Source organism: Lagopus muta, chromosome 9, assembly GCF_023343835.1.
Source record: "Lagopus muta isolate bLagMut1 chromosome 9, bLagMut1 primary, whole genome shotgun sequence".
Classification (NCBI taxonomy): domain Eukaryota; kingdom Metazoa; phylum Chordata; class Aves; order Galliformes; family Phasianidae; genus Lagopus; species Lagopus muta.
In genome coordinates, this window is record NC_064441.1 from 16,006,594 (window position 1) to 16,025,000 (window position 18,407).

The window sequence follows — 18,407 nt, forward strand, 5'->3', positions numbered from 1 at the left end:
CCTGTAGTCACGTAGTAACGATTCTCCCTGGGAACAGACTTAGATCTCAGAGAATTATTTAAGTATCACGATCGTGTGGAAAGTGAGTGCCATTGTCGCTATCCGGAGCTGCCTCCGCTCTTTTTGCCTGGAAGGGACAAGCTTCGGCTGCGATCCTGCAAGTACTCTTCCATGTGCTGCCGGGGCCGTGTCGTCCCCCCGGTCCAAACCCTCATTTCTGCGGTTTCTGGAGGCGGCGTTTGAGGTCCCTTTCCCCCGGGACGAAAGCCCGCTCCCGTTATTTCCCGAGCACTTCCCGCTTTCAACGGGGCGGGACGGAACGTGGAAGAGCCGTTTGGAGGCCAAATGTTTCCGAAAGGTCCGCAGCGGGAGCTGCCCTCCGTGGGGCCGAGCGGGGGCCGCGGGCGCGAGGTGTCCCCGTGCTGAGCCGGTGCTCGGGGTGCGCGCCCGTAGCGCGGCCGCCGCGACACCGCTAATCCCCGGCGCCGCGTTAGGCAGTGCTTCGGGACCGAGACTTTATTTCCCTTTCTTTGGACTTCAGCGCGCGTCGGATGACCGGGAGAGAGAGAGCAGCGACGTCGTCGATTCCTGTCTCCGCCCGAGAGCGGCTCGGGGAAGAGCTGCGGGACCTCCCATACGCGGCCGCGGCGGGGCGGCGGGGCCGGGCAGTTCCCCTTCACGGCGCTCCTGCAGCCCCGCTGCGCTGCGGCCGGCCTTGGGATCTGCCGAGGGAACGCCCGGCCCCGCCGCTCCTTCCTATGGAACTGGGAGCTGCGTGGGGCCACGAGCCTTCTCGCTGCGGGGAGCGCTGCGCTTCTCTTCGCCGTAGCACGGAAGTCAAGAAGCTGTCAAAAAGGAGAAATCCGACGGGGCAGAGAGGCGCCGGCCGCCCGTAACGCTCGGCATAGCGCGGCAGGGCGGACACCGCTGCCGGCACCGAGGGCTCCGCACGGCGGGGCCCCAGCCCGAAGTCCATCCAGGCGGGGTGCGCTGCGCTCCGAGGCGCGGACCCAGAGCTGCCCGCCCGTGGAGCGCCCGGCACGGGCAGGGCGGTGCTGGGCATGAACCGGGAGCGGGGAGCGACCTCCCGGGGAGCACGGAGCGGGGACGCGGGTCTGCACAGCCTGCCTTCGTCCCCTGTGTTCCTCGGTTCAGTTGTGCTATTTTCCTCTCCTCTCCTCTCCTCTCCTCTCCTCTCCTCTCCTCTCCTCTCCTCTCCTCTCCTCTCCTCTCCTCTCCTCTCCTCTCCTCTCCTCTCCTCTCCTCTCCTCTCCTCTCCTCTCCTCTCCTCTCCTCTCCTCTCCTCTTTCGCTTTCCTCCTTCTCCTTTATTGTTCTTTCTTTCGTTCTCTTCCTCTTTTTTTTTTCTTTTATTTTCTTTTTTGCTCTTTCTCTTTTGCATTCTCTCTTTCCAGATTGTAATCCAGATTGTAATCTTTAAAATAATAAGCATTAAAACCACACAGCTGCAGACGAGATGCCTATTGCTGAGCTCAGCCTCGGTGCGGATAGGGCCGCTCTCCTACCGGTGTCGGTACCCCCCGGCCCCCACAGTGCTGAGTGCGGGCAGAGGACACGGGGACTGGGCTGGGGCTGCTACCCGGCCCCCTCCCTCAGCCCCGGGGCACCGCACGCCGTGGGTCGCGTTTTCCCCCCGCTGCTACGGAAATCACCTGCTTCGAAACAGAGCGTATTCGATCGGTCCGAGCCTTTAGTTCGTAAAACCCAAAAGGTCTCTTTGCTGCTGTAAAACCCCCATGGAAATGCACTGCGATAGCTCTGGAATTAATCACCCTGGTGTTTGTACAAGCAATTAATGGGGATTAGACGCGTCGCCGTGAGCCGTGGCTGTGAACCTCGGGGGCGGTGAGGAGCGGGACGCGGATTTTCCCCCCCGCAGAGGTGCGTGAGGATTTCCTTCCCCGTTCCGTTCGCTGAGCTCCGACCCTTTCACATCGTAACGAAGTGACCAACGCGTCTTCCTCCGGTGCTCACCGTGCGTGGGGAGTTCGGCAGGACCTGGGGAGCCCTGTCCCTGTTCCTATCCCTGTCTCTATCCCTGTCCTTATCCCTGTCCCTATCCTTCTCCCTAACCCTATCCCTGTTCCCGGTGCCCTGCTCCCGGCTGCTGCGCGCCGCGCTGGGGCCGTAAATTGACGAGGAAACGACACCAAAAGGGAAAAAATCAGCCGGTGCTGAAGCGTGTGCACGGGACATAAAAGCAAAGGAGAAAGGTTCAAAGCTTCCCGTGATGACTTTTCAACCTTTATTTATGTGCCTATTAATGCAGTATCCATCATGGAGATATGCATCTTTATCCTTTCAACCGATATGCTGGGAATCGATTGGATGTGCAGATTACATTTCATACGTTTCCAAACGTTAATCTCCTCGGCCCTTCGCTGGTAATTTCTTCTTTTTTCGCCAGATAGTATTGAGTTTCTGCACCAAAAAAAAAAAAAAAAAAAAAAAGGAAAAAAAGTCTTAACACAATTAATCCTGGGACTCCTTGTGTCTAAGTACCCGCAGGGCCGGCACGGACCCTCCCGCCCCATGGCGGGGCATCGCTCCCCGCAGGCGGCCAGGGCGGTGTGGGGCGGGCGGAACCCGCACGTGTTCTCCCACGGCCGCGTCCCGCTGCGGGGCGGTGCCTCCCGGCGGCTCTGCGGGACGGGGGGACCCCGGCGAGACCCTTCGGGGGCCGAAACCGCGCGGGGATCCACACGCAGCAGCGCGGCCCGGAGGAACTCCGATTCCTCTCGGCCCCGGCCGCGCTCCGCCTGCGGAGCTGTGTCTGAAGGGCGCTGCGCTGCTACCGCTGCCGCCGTCACCTCCCGCCGGGCCCGGAGCGGGGCCTGCACCAAGCCTGCAGCCCGCTGCGATCGGTCGCCGCTCAGCTTGATCCCTTCCCTTCCCTTCTCCTTCCCTTCCCTTCCCTTCCCTTCCCTTCCCTTCCCTTCCCTTCCCTTCTTCCTTCCCTTCCCTTCCCTTCCCTTCCCTTCCCTTCCCTTCCCTTCCCTTCCTTCCCTTCCCTTCCCTTCCCTTCCCTTCCCTTCCCTTCCCTTCCCTTCCTTCCCTTCCCCTTCCCTTCCCTTCCTTCCCTTCCCTTCCCTTCCCTTCCCTCCTCTTTCTCTCCCTCCCTCTCTCTCTTTCCTTCTTTCTCTCTTTCTCTCCCTCTGTCTCGCTTCTCTCTCTTTTCTTTCTTCTCTTCCTTCTTCTTTTTCTTTCCCCACTGCCATTTCCCCACACACTGCCCATATGTAGGTCACTCTCTTCCCAAAACTCGCTCCGAACTGCATGTAACTCGCACCCCTCCCCTCTTCACTGTAGCGAGGCAAACGTGCTCGGGGGGGAACGGCGGCTGCTGGAGACCCACAGCGCCCGGCAGCTCGACCCGGCAGGGCAGCCCCAGCACAACACAGCTGCCCGCTCCGTGGGAGGGAAGGAGGAGGAGAGCTTTGCGAAGAGCTGCAGCGGGCACCGCGTGTGACACACAGGGCCCGTGCACAGCCCCCAGAGATGTTCTGTTATGGTGTTTGTAGTGGGGCAGTGAGGGACAAGGGCCAGAAATAGCAGGCACTGCTACACACTCATGCTGGAAAAAACCTCTCTCTTCTCTTCTCTTCTCTTCTCTTCTCTTCTCTTCTCTTCTCTTCTCTTCTCTTCTCTTCTCTTCTCTTCTCTTCTCTTCTCTTCTCTTCTCTTCTCTTCTCTTCTCTTCTCTTCTCTTCTCTTCTCTTCTCTTCTCTTCTCTTCTCTTCTCTTTCCCTTTTTTTCCCCTTTTTCTTTTCTTTTCTTTTCTTTTCTTTTCTTTTCTTTTCTTTTCTTTTCTTTTCTTTTCTTTTCTTTTCTTTTCTTTTCTTTTCTTTTCTTTTCTTTTCTTTTCTTTTCTTTTCTTTTCTTTTCTTTTCTTTTCTTTTCTTTTCTTTTCTTTTCTTTTCTTTTCTTTTCTTTTCTTTTCTTTTTTCTCTTTCTTTCCTTGCCTTGCTTGCTCTCTCTTTCTCTCTTTTTCTTCTCTCCTTTATTTCTTCCTTCTTCCTTCCTTCTTTCTTTTTCTTTTTATATATCTCTTTCTGTCCCAGTTTCTCCTCTCCCTCTCCTCTCCTCTCCTCTCCTCTCCTCTCCTCTCCTCTCCTCTCCTCTCCTCTCCTCTCCTCTCCTCTCCTCTCCTCTCCTCTCCTCTCCTCTCCTCTCCTCTCCTCTCCTCCTCTCCTCTCCGCTTTCACTCCTCCACTTACATCCCTACTCACAAACCCCAGCGCCTTTCTCCAGCATCACCTTCCCTGGGAATAGGTCTATGCAGAATTCCCTCCGAAGCCCTTATTAGAAATAAACGTATGCGCGTAAAGGCGGAAAAGAGTGTAACTGATTTGTTTCCAATGCTCTCGTTTAGAATGAACTGCCGTTGTCCCGAACAGCGCCGAGTTTCGCCGCCCATTCGATGTGCCGCAGGTTTCATACCGAGCGCTCGCTAATCCAATTAAAAGTGCACCTGGCCTGGAAGAGCTCTGTAATTAGCGGGAGCGTTTTTTAGCCATTTCCACGGGAACACCGTGAAATCATCTCCGCTGGTCCAAGGACGGTCACATGGGGGTGGGGGCGAGGGGGCGAGGGGGGAGGGAGGAGCGGGGCCGGGGCCGGGGCCGGCACTCGGGGCTCATCTTTTCCCTCGGATTTCAGCAGTTTCGTGCGGAGGATGCGGCCGTGTCCCTCCGCCGGTTGGTAGCGAGGGCGGCGGCCCCGGCGAGGTGGGTGCGCGGGGCGGGGTGCGGCGGAACGGGGCTGGGGGTCCGTCGGGGAAAGCGGCCGCGGGATGCACCGAGTGCGGCGGGAGCGCTCCGCGGCTGCGGCGAGAGAATCGCTGCGGGGCCCGAGCTGTTGTGTTCCGCGAGCTCAAAGTGAAGCTGAAATACTTTTTTAATTTATTGATGCATTTATTTAAAAAAAATACTCCCACATCCCCGCCGAGCCCCACACGGGAACTTTGGAACTCGGTGCCTCGATAGCACTGCGGATCGCTTCCTAGCACCGGCCGCAGGCCGTGCCCGGATCCCGCAGGAGCGGAGCTCGATGCTCATACTGCCACTGTGCTCAGTAACGGGTAGCACGGGGAGAAATAGGCTCCGATTTTCCCCGCTACATGAGCTTTTCTTACGAGCCAGTTTCGAGGCCACGGTAAAACTTTTCTCCCCGCCCTGCTCGGCTCTGATGCTCGGGAAAAGAGACCGACTCCGCTCCGAGCAGCGGCCGGGGCGGCTGAGTCCCGGGTTGCACGGGGCCGCGTCCCTCTCCGATCCGCTCCCCGCAGGGCCGGGCCGGGCAGCGCCGCACCGCCGCTGGGCCCCACGGCCCCGAAAGGAGCGCCCGAACCGCGCGGGGGAAGCGGCCGCGGGCCCGGCACAAAACATTGTTTCCTTTATTTCAAAGGGGGGAACCTGAGCGACTCTCATCCCTTTGATTGATTAAGGGCCTGAATAACTCGAGGCTCGGGAGTGACAGTCGCTGAATAGAGGATTGCAAATAAAGAGCGCAGTGGAAGCCGGGCTGGCACTTCACAGCGCAGAGCCGAGTTCGCTGGCACTTCCCGAGCTGTAAATAAAGGGCCGCGCACAATGGTACCTCTCTGAGGACAGACGGCCTTTACAACACTCCTGGCGTCATGTCCTGCTGCGGTCAGCCCGGCTCCGGGCGGACGTCACCTCCTTTCTTTTTGCGGCACTTCGGGCTGAATGCTACAATAAATTCCTGGGAACAACCGCCCGTCGGTTGGTGGGGCCGAGCGGGCGCCTCGCGTACGGCACAGCCGCGGGGGTGCGCGGGGCCGCCCCGTCCGTCCGTCGGTCCGTGAAAGCGGAGGTCCGCGGCGGTGCTTCCAGCCCGTCCGCGACACTGGGGCCGGAGGTGCTGCTCCCGGGCGGCGCGAACTACAGAAACAGAAGGGAGGGAGGAGGTTGTAGCGGTGTCGGAGAAGAGAAGGGCGGTCGCTCCCCCGCGTCTTCTACGCGGACAAAGCGCGCTGCGAACCCCGGGTCGGGAGCGGGACCCCGAGGGCGAGGAGCGACGCGCGGGCCCCTCGGCCGCTTTCCCGGAGCCGTCGGGGCGCGGAGCCCCCCGGGGCCGGCGACTCTCGGCCGGGCCGGGCCGCCCCAGGCAGCGGCGGTGCGGGAGAGTCCCCGTTCCCCGCCCAATCAGCGGGGGCGGCGCGGCCGGGCCGGGCGGCGGCGGCCAATCGCGGCGGCGCCGCAACGGAGCCGCGCCGGGTCCGGAGCCGATAAATGGAGGCGGCCCCTCGGCCCCTACTCCCGGGACAACGCCGCCGCCGCCCGCCCGGCCCCGCCCGCCCCGCTCCTGGATCCGCGGGGTCCGGTCCGGCCCTCCCGGCGCGGGGCAGCGCGGGTCACCGACGAAGGGGCAGCGGGGAGCGGCCCTTCCCCGCCCCCGGCGGCGTCCCCTCCCCGCGTGGCGGCTCTGACGGCGCTCTCTCCCGCAGCTGCACCTGGGCAGGAGCGCGCCACGCCGCCGCGATGACCACGCTGGCCGGGGCCGTGCCCAGGATGATGCGTCCCGGAGCCGGGCAGAGCTACCCGCGCGGCGGCTTCCCGTTGGAAGGTGAGGGCGGGAGGAGGGGCGGTGGTCAAAAAGCGGGGAAAAGTTGGGGGACGGAGCGCGTGCGGAGGTCGGAAGGGGCCGCGGGAACTTCGGCCCCGGGTCCCTGCCCGGCAGCACTCCCCGGTTAGGCGCAACAGGTGCCGACACGCCGCGGGGTCCGAAGGAGACGTTAACGCTGTTTCTCCTCCTCTTGTCCAGTCTCTACACCTCTCGGCCAGGGCAGAGTCAATCAGCTCGGAGGAGTGTTCATCAACGGACGGCCGCTGCCCAACCATATCCGCCACAAGATCGTGGAGATGGCGCACCACGGCATCCGGCCCTGTGTCATCTCCCGGCAGCTGCGCGTGTCCCACGGCTGCGTCTCCAAGATCCTCTGCCGATACCAGGAGACGGGCTCCATCCGCCCGGGGGCCATCGGCGGCAGCAAACCCAAGGTGAGCCCGGCGGGCGCGAGAGGGGGCGAGGGGCCGCGCACGGGCACGGTCCTGCGCGCTGCTCCTGGCGGGTCCGCGTCTTGAAACGATTGTGGGAAAGATTTATTATTTGTGTGAAAAGAAAATCGCGTTTAAAAGAAAAAAAAAAAAAATTATCCGAAACGAAGTGAGGGAGAAAGGGCAGCTCCGGGAGCTGTGCTGCCCGCTCGGCCCTGCTCCGCCCGCCGCCCTTTCAGCTGCTCGGCTCCTTCCGTGGTTTTTGCAAAGCGACAAAAAGTTCGCGGTCACAACAGTGCAGAGCGATATAGATCCTCCTCTCGAGTTTTGCCTCTCCCTTCCTTATATCTTTTGTTTTCCTCACAAAGAGAAGTGAACTTTTTGAGTTTTCGTTGAAAGCCGCTGGCCGGATTTTTTCCTTTGTTGTTACCAAAGTGGCGGCTCCCGAACTTTCGGTTCTCGTGTTAAAACGACAGATTTTTCTACAGGCGCGTGACGGAGCGCGGGCCCTCAACCTGCATTTATTTCAGTTCGGCTCCACTTTAGAGCACCGAAGAAACCCCCCCGGGTCCTTCCCTGTCCCCTCACAACGCCACAGCTCTACTCTCCGTTCAGTGCTGTGGACTTCGTTCCGCTCAGTCTCTCCCTATGCACAGCTCTGCTCGCACCCCGCGCTGTCCCCGCACAATTTGGCGCTGTCCCCGCGGAGCTCCATCCCCTCCCTGCGGGTTCGGGCCGTTCTGTCTGCCCGGGGTAACGCCGCCGCCTCCATAGCCTCGGGCAGTCCCTGCCCGCGGGGCCGTGCGGCCTCTCCGGGAGGTCCGTGCGGGGCCGGGGCAGTCCGGGCTCCGCCGCCGCACAGCTCCCGCTCGCCCCGTGTGCTCTGAAGCAGGTGACGACGCCGGACGTGGAGAAAAAAATCGAGGAGTACAAACGGGAGAACGCGGGGATGTTCAGCTGGGAGATCCGCGACAGGCTGCTCAAGGACGGCGTCTGCGACCGCAACACTGTGCCCTCAGGTAGGGGCACTGCGGGATGCTCCGTGCCGGGGGAACGGGGCCGGTGGCGGCCGCGCCGGGAGCCGGGGACGCTCCGCGGAGGGTTCAATTACGCTACGGGCGGAGGGTACCGGCGGGAGGGGGCGGCGGGACTGAGTCCGGGCGGTGTCGGGGGGCTCCCGTCACCTCGGGGGGGGAATTGCGCGGGGCGGTGCCAACCCCGCGGGAGGACAGCGAGGCCTCCGACGGCAGCGGCCGGAAGCAGGGCTCGGCCCGGAGGAGCGGCGGTCACAGATCCGCACTCCCCCCGAAGTGAGCTCCATCAGCCGCATCCTGCGGAGCAAGTTTGGGAAAGGCGAGGAGGAGGAGGCCGAGCTGGAGAGGAAGGAGGCGGAAGAAGGAGACAAGAAGGCGAAGCACAGCATCGACGGCATCCTCAGCGAGAGAGGTAATGCCCGCACCCGGGAACTGCGGCGGGAGATGGGGGGGGCTCGGCGGGGAGGCCGGGCCGAGACCGGACCCGGTCCGAGCCGGGAAACGCGCGAGGGGCGGTCGGGCCGCCGGGGGAAGCCTCTGTGCCGCGGGGCCTCAATCGGGGGGACCGCCTTCAGCCTGGCGGCCGCGGTCACACGGTGCAGTGCTTCTCTAAAGTAAAGGCTGCGGAAAGTTTGTGCTGTGTTGGCGTGTGCTGGGCCGGGCCGGGCCGGGGGCTGCCGGACACTGCCGGGCCGGCTTCGTCGGGGCTGCCGGAGGGGAGGCCGGGTCGGGCCGGGCTAGGGCTGGAAGTGGCGGCCCGGCACAGGCACGGCGCTGGGGAAGGCGAGACAAAAGTACCAAATGAGCTGGTCAAACATTTGTACAACTTCTGCAGCTTTTACAAAGAAGGCCTTCTATACACAATCTACACTTGGAGATGAACTTGGAAAACAAAGAGGGGAGAGTCCATTGAAACTCACACTTTGGCTTTGCGTAGACAAAGCTCCAGCTAGCAGCAGCTTGATGTGAACAAAGGAAGGCAACCTTTTTATAATTCAAGGAGAAAAGAAGAGAAAACAGCCCCACAAAAGGCTGAGAAAAGACATTATGGGCTTGCAATGAGGGATGAATTATTCAATGAGCCCCTAATAGCTGATGCTCCACACAGTTTTATGGACTCTCCACCGTGGAAAAAGTGCTGTTCGTATCTCCAGAATGTTTGTGGTAATTCCAGACATCTGGAGGTGCTGAGAACCGATCAGGAAGGACAGCAAAAAACGCTTTATTTAAAGCAGGCTAAACCCTTGTATTGTAGCAACAAACCTGAGTGCGCTCCCCAGAGTTACTCTGTGGCTCTGTTCTTAAAACCCCATCTTGTGTCTGTGAGTGTGCGTGTAATGCACACACAGGAGGTGCTGACGGGAACTCTGTGAGGGCCAGAAGTGTCTGAGTGCCTCTCTGTGCCCCTATGTGCACGTGGCTGTTTTCCTGGTGCCTCCTCTGATGGAGAGCTGTGCTGAAGGAAGGAGGGGATTTGTGCCTGGGCTGCTTCTGCAGTCGTGTACCTCTTTCCTGGCCTCCTGCTGGCATGTGTGCCCAGTTTTGATTCCTTTGCATTCAGTTAGTGGCAGGATCCTCTTGAACGCAATGGGCCGTACCACCCTGTGCTGTGTCTGTGTGTGCTTGTGGGCTGGGTACCAGTTTGGCAGAGAATGGCAATGGGAGGGAGGATCAGCTCCCTCCACAACCACTCCTGCTTACCCATATCATCCTGGTGCTTCATTTTGTTATGGCGTGGCCAGTGTGCTACAGCGAGAGTGCTGTTGATAGAGAGAACTTGTTACTGTGCTTGTGCCTTGCTCTTATGGGATGCTACAGGAAAACACAGCAGAGAGCTCATCGTGGGAGCAAAACAGCCCCAAAATGGGTTTGCCCCTCCTTGCAAAGTCATGAGAAAAGAGAAGTTCTGCTTCAACTCCCATTGCCAACAGAGGAGTGAAGGCTCCACTCTGCCCACACAAGCACCCGGCCCGGTGCTTCTCATTGCGGTGGCTGCAGAGCCCCATGGCTGTGGTTCTGTGGTGGTGGTGGCTGTGTGCGGAGCTGGGTGACAGCACTGCATCCACGGGATGGTGTGGGACAATCCAGCAAGGTACTCGGAGCTGTGTGCCCTCAGCAGCAGTGCGCAGTGCTGCAGGGTGGGGAGAGTGCAGTGTGCTAGGGCGCTCTGTGAGCTGGGCTGTGCCTGTGGCTGGAGAGGCACAGGGGCTGTGGGGCATGACAACGCAGGTGTTGGCTTGGCTGGAAGAAAATGAAGCAGAGTTGTGCTGACTTTAAAGGCTGCTGATTCCCTGTATAGGATTTGAGGTGTTCTTGTAGCAGTGGAATCAGACAGAAGAGAAAAACAGCCTTTTAGATAACATGCTCTATACAGGCACTTAACCCCGCTCTCTCGTACCCCTGGCAGATGCCACACATGCTGCAATGCTACTCTGCTGCTGATGCCGTCCTCTGCCCTGGTCTGGGGCATGGATTTAGAACACAACCTGGCTGCCACGGCACCTATCTGCCCGATAGTGGCTCTTTCACAGCCTATCTGTTTTTCCTGTGGACACGATGCATTTTTCTTAACCGCCCAAACCGTAAAGACAGCACATGAAGGAGAAACCTCAGCGCCTTTATATGGCACAGGGGGCCTATTTTTAGAACGAGGGCTGCGGGGAGGGAGCGCCCGGAGCTCGCATCCCACGGCCGCTGTGTGCCCGCTGCTGGGAGCGCCGCGCCGGGCCCGGCCTCAAAGGGGCTCTGTTCGCGGCCGGAATTGGCCCCCGGGCCCCGTCCCGCGGATCCTCCCCCAGTCATGTGCCCGCAGAAAGGGCCCTACTCATCCCCAGCGCTGCTCCGGGAGCGATTCAGGCTGCAGCAGGCTAAATTGACTTCTTTCTTTCCTTCCACTTTCATCTCGCACCAAACCCTCCCCCCTCGCCCTCCCCTTCCTCTTTTCTTTTCTTTTCTTTTTTTTTTTTTTTTCTTCTCTGTGCCCGAGGCTCACATTAATACAATTTCGGCACCATCCCTATTTTTGTGTGTATGTGGGAAGCTTGGGGGGGTGGGGGGGGGTTAGAAAGGGCCTCAGCACAAAGCGCTGCTCAGCAGCTCAGCCGTCGCTCTGCTTCGCTGAGCGATGCTGTTCCTGTTTGTGAGTTTGGGGAAAAGCATTTCTGCTGTGCACTGTAATGGAATTAGAGGACAGATGCTGTCTGTGCGTGGGACACGCGACCACCGGCCCCAGCTTAAATATTTAGATGCAGTGTTACAATCAGCAGCTTGATCTGCGGGCTGTGACGCGGTGCCATGCGCTCCGGAGGGCACAGGGCTGGCGCGTGCTGTGAGGAGGGCTGCTCAGTGCCTGCTGCCCCTTGGGGTTAGTAATACTGCTACACTGCTATGGCAGCTGATGGAGGGAGGGCCTGCCCTCTATCTCTGCCCTGTGGGGTGCTGCCCCCAGCCCCTGGTGCTCCTTGTCCCGGCTGCAGCCCCTGAAGTGTTGCCCAGCTGCACCTGCCCCCCTGATGTGGGGATCTGACCCGTGTTTGGGCACTTGACCGACTCAGAAATAGTTCCTAAAATGTTGGAGCAGAACTGCTGGGAACATCCTGCCACAGTTCTCTGAGCTCGGGCACCGAGAGTGAGGGCAAACCTTGCTGCAGCAAATATTGGGATCGCTTCCTATGCGTTTACCTGAGTTTGTACTTAAGCTTGCATCTGATTGGATTGCTCCAAAACTCTTAATTAATAGTTAGTTAAACTTAGTGTAATTCTGAAAGGACTGGGGTTAGAGTCTGAAGGGCTCGCTCCCGAACTGTGGATTTTGTCCCTGGCTTTGTGACTTTACTGTGATTGCCAAATTGTGGCCATCAGCAGGAATGCATCCCAGCAGAGCTCAGGCCGTGAGGTGGTGTTTGGGGTGGCTTGTGCACCCTGCGAGGTGTGAGGAGCTCCAGTGAAAGGGCCCATTCACGTGTGCACTTTTCCATGGGCAGGGCAGGACTGGTGCCCGAATCCACCCCGTTCTGCTCAGAGCCACTGTGCCAGGCTCAGGTTGTGCGTGTTGCACCGGCAGGGCTCGCTGAAGCAGGGATGTCAGCAGCTGCTTGTGCAGCGGTGGTGATGGCATCAGCAGACAGAGATTTTAATTAGATACAAAATTAATTAGAGATTAATGCTGAAATTAAAAGTTGCTGCTGATTAAATCCTTATGAGATTCTTTTGGGGGTCTAATTCCGAGTGGTACTTTTCTGTTATGTCAGGTCAAGCTGATGCTTTTATCTGACTCTGACTAGGGGAGGGTTCAGTTCTGATGGCTTTTGCGTTAGGTTCACTTATTGATAAGGGCTGAAACGAGAGGAGCCCATAAAGTTGATAGTGATAAATTATGGCGGGTCCCCAGGGCTGTGTAGTAAAACTGCGTTGGGAAATGGAGCAGAACTACAAAGTGCTCTCTGGTTAATTTAAGGAGAAATTGAGTGAAACGTGGAGCAGTAAATCACAGCGCTGTGCTCAGTGCGGATTTCTCCATGTAAATGTCACTTTAAATCCTATGTGACACACACGTGTGGCTACAGGCAGAGGAGAACATATAAATAAGGATGCAGGACCCAATTGCTGAGCTCTGGCTACTAAATGGGAACTGAGCTCAGCACAGACCCTGCTCTGCTCCCCTTCCCTGCAGTGCTCCTGCCCCATGCTGCTGTGCTAATTCACCTCCAGTCACTCCCCCTAGAAAATGAAAACGGAGCAAAACGTAATGAAATTAAAACTCACTGTGGGTGCATTAGGGCCACTGTGTGTCATGTGCCGAGATTGTTTGGTTAGCGGGGTTTGATGTGCTGCTGACAGCTCATTTGTTCACTGGTAAATAAAGGTTCGGAGCGATTAACAGTGTGCATATATAACGAGTGGGACAGTAAGAGGCAATTAAGCTGTCGGTGCAATGTCTTATCTCACTGGTTGCCCTACAGTTGTTTTACAACCAGGAATTAAAATCTGAAAAGGTGATTTGCGGTGTCGCTGGCCAAATATTGATTAAGTGGTGTTTGCGATGCCATTGTCACAGACAGAAAGGGCACCGTTCTGCCCCGCGTGGTTCATCTCCCATTGTGAGCAATGCTTAACCTCGGGGATCAAAGGGATTGTTGCAGTTTATCTGTTCTGGAAAATCCTTCTTTGCTCCTAAACTTGAATTAATGGCCAAGTTGTCTTTAATGACATGTGAAATTTGGATGGAGTCCTTATTCTGCGTGGTCTGCTGGGTGTATGCACTGTACGAAGTTTTGTGCGAGGCTTTTCTTGAACACTGTTGGATTTGCATTTGTGTGAATCTCTGTTTTTAGTACAGAGTGTGCTGAAACTTCGCTAAAACAGTGGGTAAAACACACGATACCTCCTTGAGTCTTAATGAAGCTGATTTGGTTGCACGTAATTTTTCAGATGGATGTTGTCTGAAGAAAATTGGGTTTTTCTGTACTAAATTGGTAAGATAAACGGCCACTGCTGCTGAAAGGAAGGGAGTTTGGGTTGGAGGAGCTGCTGGAGCTGGGTGCTCAGCACAAAAGTGTCCCAGCGAGCTGCAGCTTCTGTGTGCGCTTCCTTTGCAGCAGTGATGGCTGCACAGTTGCTTCCCGGACTGCAGGGAGAGCTGAGTTCGTGCTGCAGGGCAGGCAGGAGCACATGGGATCTGCGTCTTCTCACCCAACTAAGCAAGCTATGCTTGCTTCAGATAACAAAATGTCCCACCAGCCCCACAGCAGAGGAGGCTGTGCAGCTTGGATGTGGTGTGCCGGCCTGTGCTGATGCTGTGGGATCTCAGCTGGGTGATCTGTGAGCAGGAGGTGCTGCTGCTGCCACCCCAGGCACAAGTGGAGCTCCGTGCACAGTGGCCAGGCAGGGCCAGAGAGCCCCTTCTGGTCGTTATCTGGTATGTGTGCCTGAGCCTCCGGTGCTGTGGAGAGAATCAGCAGAGTAAGAGCTGAAAAAAGTTACTTTTAGTCATTGGTTTCTCATTATTTCTTAAACATGCTGTTTTTCTTTTGTCTGCACAAAGTGTCAGCCTGTGTGCTCTGTGAGTGCCCTGCTCCTGAAGAAGGCAGGTAGCCCCAGAGCAGCAGTTACTTTTCTCTGAAAGTATTTTAGGTTCATGTTTCTGTACAGCACACAGACGCAGCTCTCTGGTTTCAGCAGGAGCTGTGAGGAGGGCAGCGATGTGCGCTCTGTTCCGCTTTCTGCTGTTTTGTTGGTGTGGATATGTGCCTGGATGCAAACTGGCTGCCAAGTGTGACCAACATTTGTCGTGCATGTGTCCATATAAGGTCCCGCCTTAAGGATGCTTGCATTCACGACATGCTCACATTGGATGAGGCTTTGGAAGTGCCCGAGTAGGGATCTCTTTGTCAGCAGACCAGTAGTACCACACAGATTGCTGCTCTGAGCTGGCATTTTGCATGTCTGGCCCCCTCAGACCTCACTTGCCTTGTTTAATGAACAGTGCTGCTCAGCCAGTGCAGTGTGCAGAGGTTCCCTCTTGGAGGTGGCTGTGATGTGGGTGTCCCTTTCCATGCTGTGGAGCAGGGGAACTCCTGCAGCTGGAGTGTTGCTTCTGGCATGCGAGTGGAGCCATGGTGCTGGCATGGCAGTGGCACCACCTGGGAAGCTTCAGTGCATGCTGAGCAGCTCTGCTGGCAGGAGAGCTGTTTGAGGAAGGACTGCCCTCACAACAAGTGGGCTGTTCATGTGGGTGGGCACTGAACCTTCTCAGCGTGCTGTTTGGGAAGGAGGTCTGCAGGGTTTTGTAGCATGTGCGGTGCAGGGAAGGGTGCAGCGTGCTCCCAGTCTGGGTGCTTGTGGTAGCAGTTATGCATGTGGTGTTTGGCTTCACCACGCTCTTTGCCATGACCTGTGGAATAGGCAAATACTAGCAGAAAACAGCTAGCTATAAAACAGCAGGAATCGGTGCAATCTGTTCCTCTGCTCAGGGGTTGTGCAGTGAATGCCGTAGATGGGAAATGCCCTGCAGGTTCCCTCAGGGAACCACCAACAAGAGCAGACCCACTGCCTGCTGTACTGGTGGGGTCTGGCAAAGTGCTCAGGAGGTTGGCAGCCACACAGCAAGGCACACAGCCGCCTGTTGCTTCAGCACCCACTGTCAGTGTTCCAGAGAACTCAGCTGTCAGACCGTGTGCTGGGCAGTGAGGCTTTGAGGAACCTCTCGGAGTTGTGGGACTTCAGGGAAAGCCATGGGGTGTGTGTGGCCACTGCTTCTGGCAGCAGTGTGAAATGGCCGCACGCAGCGGACATCTTGTACTTCTTGCTGTCTCCCTCTTGACCTGTGTAACAGGGATCCCTGGCCCATATGTAGCCCTTACTTTCCATGGGGCTGTGTGGCTGCTCAGGGTGGGACAGGGAGACAGGAGCTCACTGTAACCCAGAGCTGTTTGCTTGCTCAGACCCAGCAGGGTGAGGCAGCGCTGAGATCTGTCTGTGGGTCAGTGAGCGCTCCGACATGGCAAGAGGGCATAGTGTGACAAGCAGAGCAAATTGAGAAGAGCTGTTTTAGCAAACTGAGCTTAAAAGTTTTCTAATACGTGATTTAGCAAAAAAAAAAAAAAAAAAAAATCATCTGGCTGCATGCTGCACACAACTATGTGACCCACACTCTGTCAGGGTGGGCAGGACGTGGGGAGCATGCCTCAGGTCGGTGTGTGGCCCCTTGTGGGCTGAAAGCTGTGGGGCTTTCCCTGTCCTCAGCTGCACTCCCCCTCCTCCTTTTATCCCAACCAGTTGTGCCAGTGGGATTTGGGGAAGAAACTGGGAGCTCCAATCTGAAAAGCTGTGGGAGCCAATGCAGCCGGTACATAGGGGCTGTGCTCCAAACTCCCAGAGATCCCTTGGCTGGGGAAGAGCTTAAAGCAAAGTGGGTCTCAAAGTCACTGCACTGGCAGTGCAGAAGATGGGGTGATGACTGATGGTGGAAATGTCTCTCAATCCGACATCAGAACAGCCCTGGGAGAGTGTAATAGAGGCAGAAGCAGAGAGCAGGTGTTGAACAAATCCCAAATACACCTAGAGTCCAACCGGCACTGGAATCACGCAGAACCGACAGCAACAATGGATAGGGCACTCTGCAGGATGCACCCAGCCCTCTCCACACTCTGAAGGAGGCATTGTGGTCACCACTGTGCTGTGAAGGTGGTGGTAACACCCAGGGACACTCTGCTCTGTGCCGATGCCTCAGGTCTCCCCACTCACACAGCTGCCCACAGTGTGGGAAGGGGGCTGCGGTAAGCACAGTTGTTTATCTTTAGGATGGGACAAAGGAGCTGAGTAGGAAAGAGTGATCCTGCGACTTGTGTTCGTAAGCAAATACCCCTAAACAGAAACAAACAAGAAAAGAGTGGTCGCAGCAGCGTAAGCACTAGGAGAGTGAGGTTTGGTTTGCACGGGGACAGCTCTGGGCTGGTATATGCACTGCCTGAGAGCTGCTCTGCAGTGTCTGCAGAGACCCCTGCTACTCCCCCTGCCCTGTCCCAGCCCCCCAGCAGGAAGGGAATACTGTGTCTTGCTGGAATCTTACTAATTTTTTTTTTTCCCCTTCTGTTGCTGTGCATCCAGGCAGTGTGTGCAGTGGGGAAGGGCTGGAGTGTAGGACATATGGTGGCTGTGTCAGCTGTTCCAGTTTGGGCAAATCCTGCTCTGTGCATCTTTGCTCATTTGCGATTGGAACAATATATTTTCAGCTCTGAATGGTATTTCCAAGTGTCTGGGATGCAGAAGTCAAGAGTTGTGCAGGATCAGCTGCTGAAACTGCGAGTCAGTGAATGATGTTCTCTTCCGTGGGGAAGCACTCGCTGTGTGTGAGAGCTGAGCCACCGTGTGATCAGCGGAGCTCAGCAATTACCGGGATGTGCTTGTTGCTGGGCTGCCTGTGGATAGCTGCAGTTGTTTGCAAACATGTGCTGTGGAAAAAGTACTGAATGATGTATACAAATGGTCTTTAGTTTGAGCAAGTGTTTGGTGATTGAAATCTGTGTGGTTACGGCTGGGCACAGGCTGTTCGCTTCTAGTGCTGGGTTGCAGTCAGTAAAGACGTAAAACTTCTGCAAAGCTGCTGAAAACACTTTTTTTTTCTATTTGGGTGTTTTACTAAAGCCCCCATTAAGACAGAAATATAAGCTCGAAAGAGAAAGAACAAAATCAATAAAGGCATTTAAGCCAAGTACATTGATAGCATTTGTCTTCAAACTGCAGCTTTCAAAATCTTCCTGCAGAGGAGAATGCACTTCTGTGGTGGCATTTGGTGCAGGGGTTGAGGATGGGCTGCATTGGTTTGATTTTAAACTTCTGAAGCAGCAGCAGTCTGAAAGCAGGAGGGAGCTTCATGCTCAGCTGGGCTGGGGAAGCACAGCCTTCCCAGGGTGGGAATGGCAGTTCTGCTGCACGCTGCTGTCTGTTTGCAAAAGTAATGCAAAGAACTTACAGGCAGAGTAGGCACCTCAGGGAAAAAGCTGGTAATATTTTTCTTTTTTTCTTTTTTTTAATGAACAAATGATTTTATGGCTTAGCACCAGTGCACTGAAGAGAGGTGTGTTTAAAAGTTGGACTCAAGAGCTTTTGTCTGGAGAATAATACACTTGGTGGAAAGCATGGCACAATGGAGAGCTTTTCTTTCAGTTCTGTATGGGCGAGCGTCAGTCAGCCACGGAAGAACTTCAAAAGCCAAAGGAAAAGCCGTCAGGCTGCCCCGATCCCAATAGGTTTCCCTGAGGTGAGGGGAGAGCTGGCGTTGGCAGCAGCACAGGAGGCAGTGGGTGGTGCACACTGAGGAACCAGCTGAGCCACTGCGTCCTGGGAAGATGGGAAGCTGTTGGGCTGTTCCATCTCACATGCCCTGTGCTGCTTGTTTCTGAAGGCAGAGGAGTCCCACCTCTCTGCTGGAAGTGGTGTGGGGTGGGAAGCTGTGTGCCGGGTGCTCCGAGGGTATGGCTGGCAAGGACGTGGGTGGCAGAGCAGTGAGCTGCCATCCTGTAGCAGGCAGCAGTTTGTTGTTCTGTCTCATGGAATGCTCTTGGTGATGGTTTGGTTTCAGCCCTCCAAGAGGACAGGTGGTGGTGCTGGGCTGTGGTCCCGCTCTGTGCTCCTGTCCGGGGCATCTGGCTGAGTCAGGGACAGCTTCGTGCTGCTGACACTCACCCAGTTAGCTCTGTTATCGGTGTGAAAACAGCACCGGGTAATATGACCTTGGTTTTCAGTGATTTGTGTGTTTATGGCTTCAAAAATGGAGAACAAAACTTCAAGATGAGGTGGAAGACCTTTTTGCATGCATTCATTTATCTCAAGCT

At 56.6% G+C, this 18,407-nt stretch overlaps 1 protein-coding gene across 7 annotated transcripts in view; it reads left to right on the forward strand.

The window, feature by feature from the left end:
- The first annotated feature begins 6,368 nt into the window (after positions 1–6,368).
- Positions 6,369–18,407, forward strand: part of PAX3 (paired box 3) — a 63,936-nt gene continuing 51,897 nt past the window's right edge. For 4 of the 7 annotated variants that reach the window (XM_048955194.1, XM_048955196.1, XM_048955199.1 and 1 more), the window contains exons 1-4: positions 6,369–6,608; positions 6,807–7,042; positions 7,929–8,058; positions 8,351–8,485. In XM_048955194.1, coding sequence (XP_048811151.1) covers positions 6,524–6,608; positions 6,807–7,042; positions 7,929–8,058; positions 8,351–8,485 — 586 coding nt within the window. In that variant the 5' untranslated portion in view covers positions 6,369–6,523. Of the gene's footprint in view, positions 6,609–6,806; positions 7,043–7,928; positions 8,059–8,350; positions 8,486–8,908; positions 10,227–18,407 lie in introns of those variants that run through there. The other 3 variants (XM_048955195.1, XM_048955197.1, XM_048955200.1) reach the window with 2 other exon arrangements.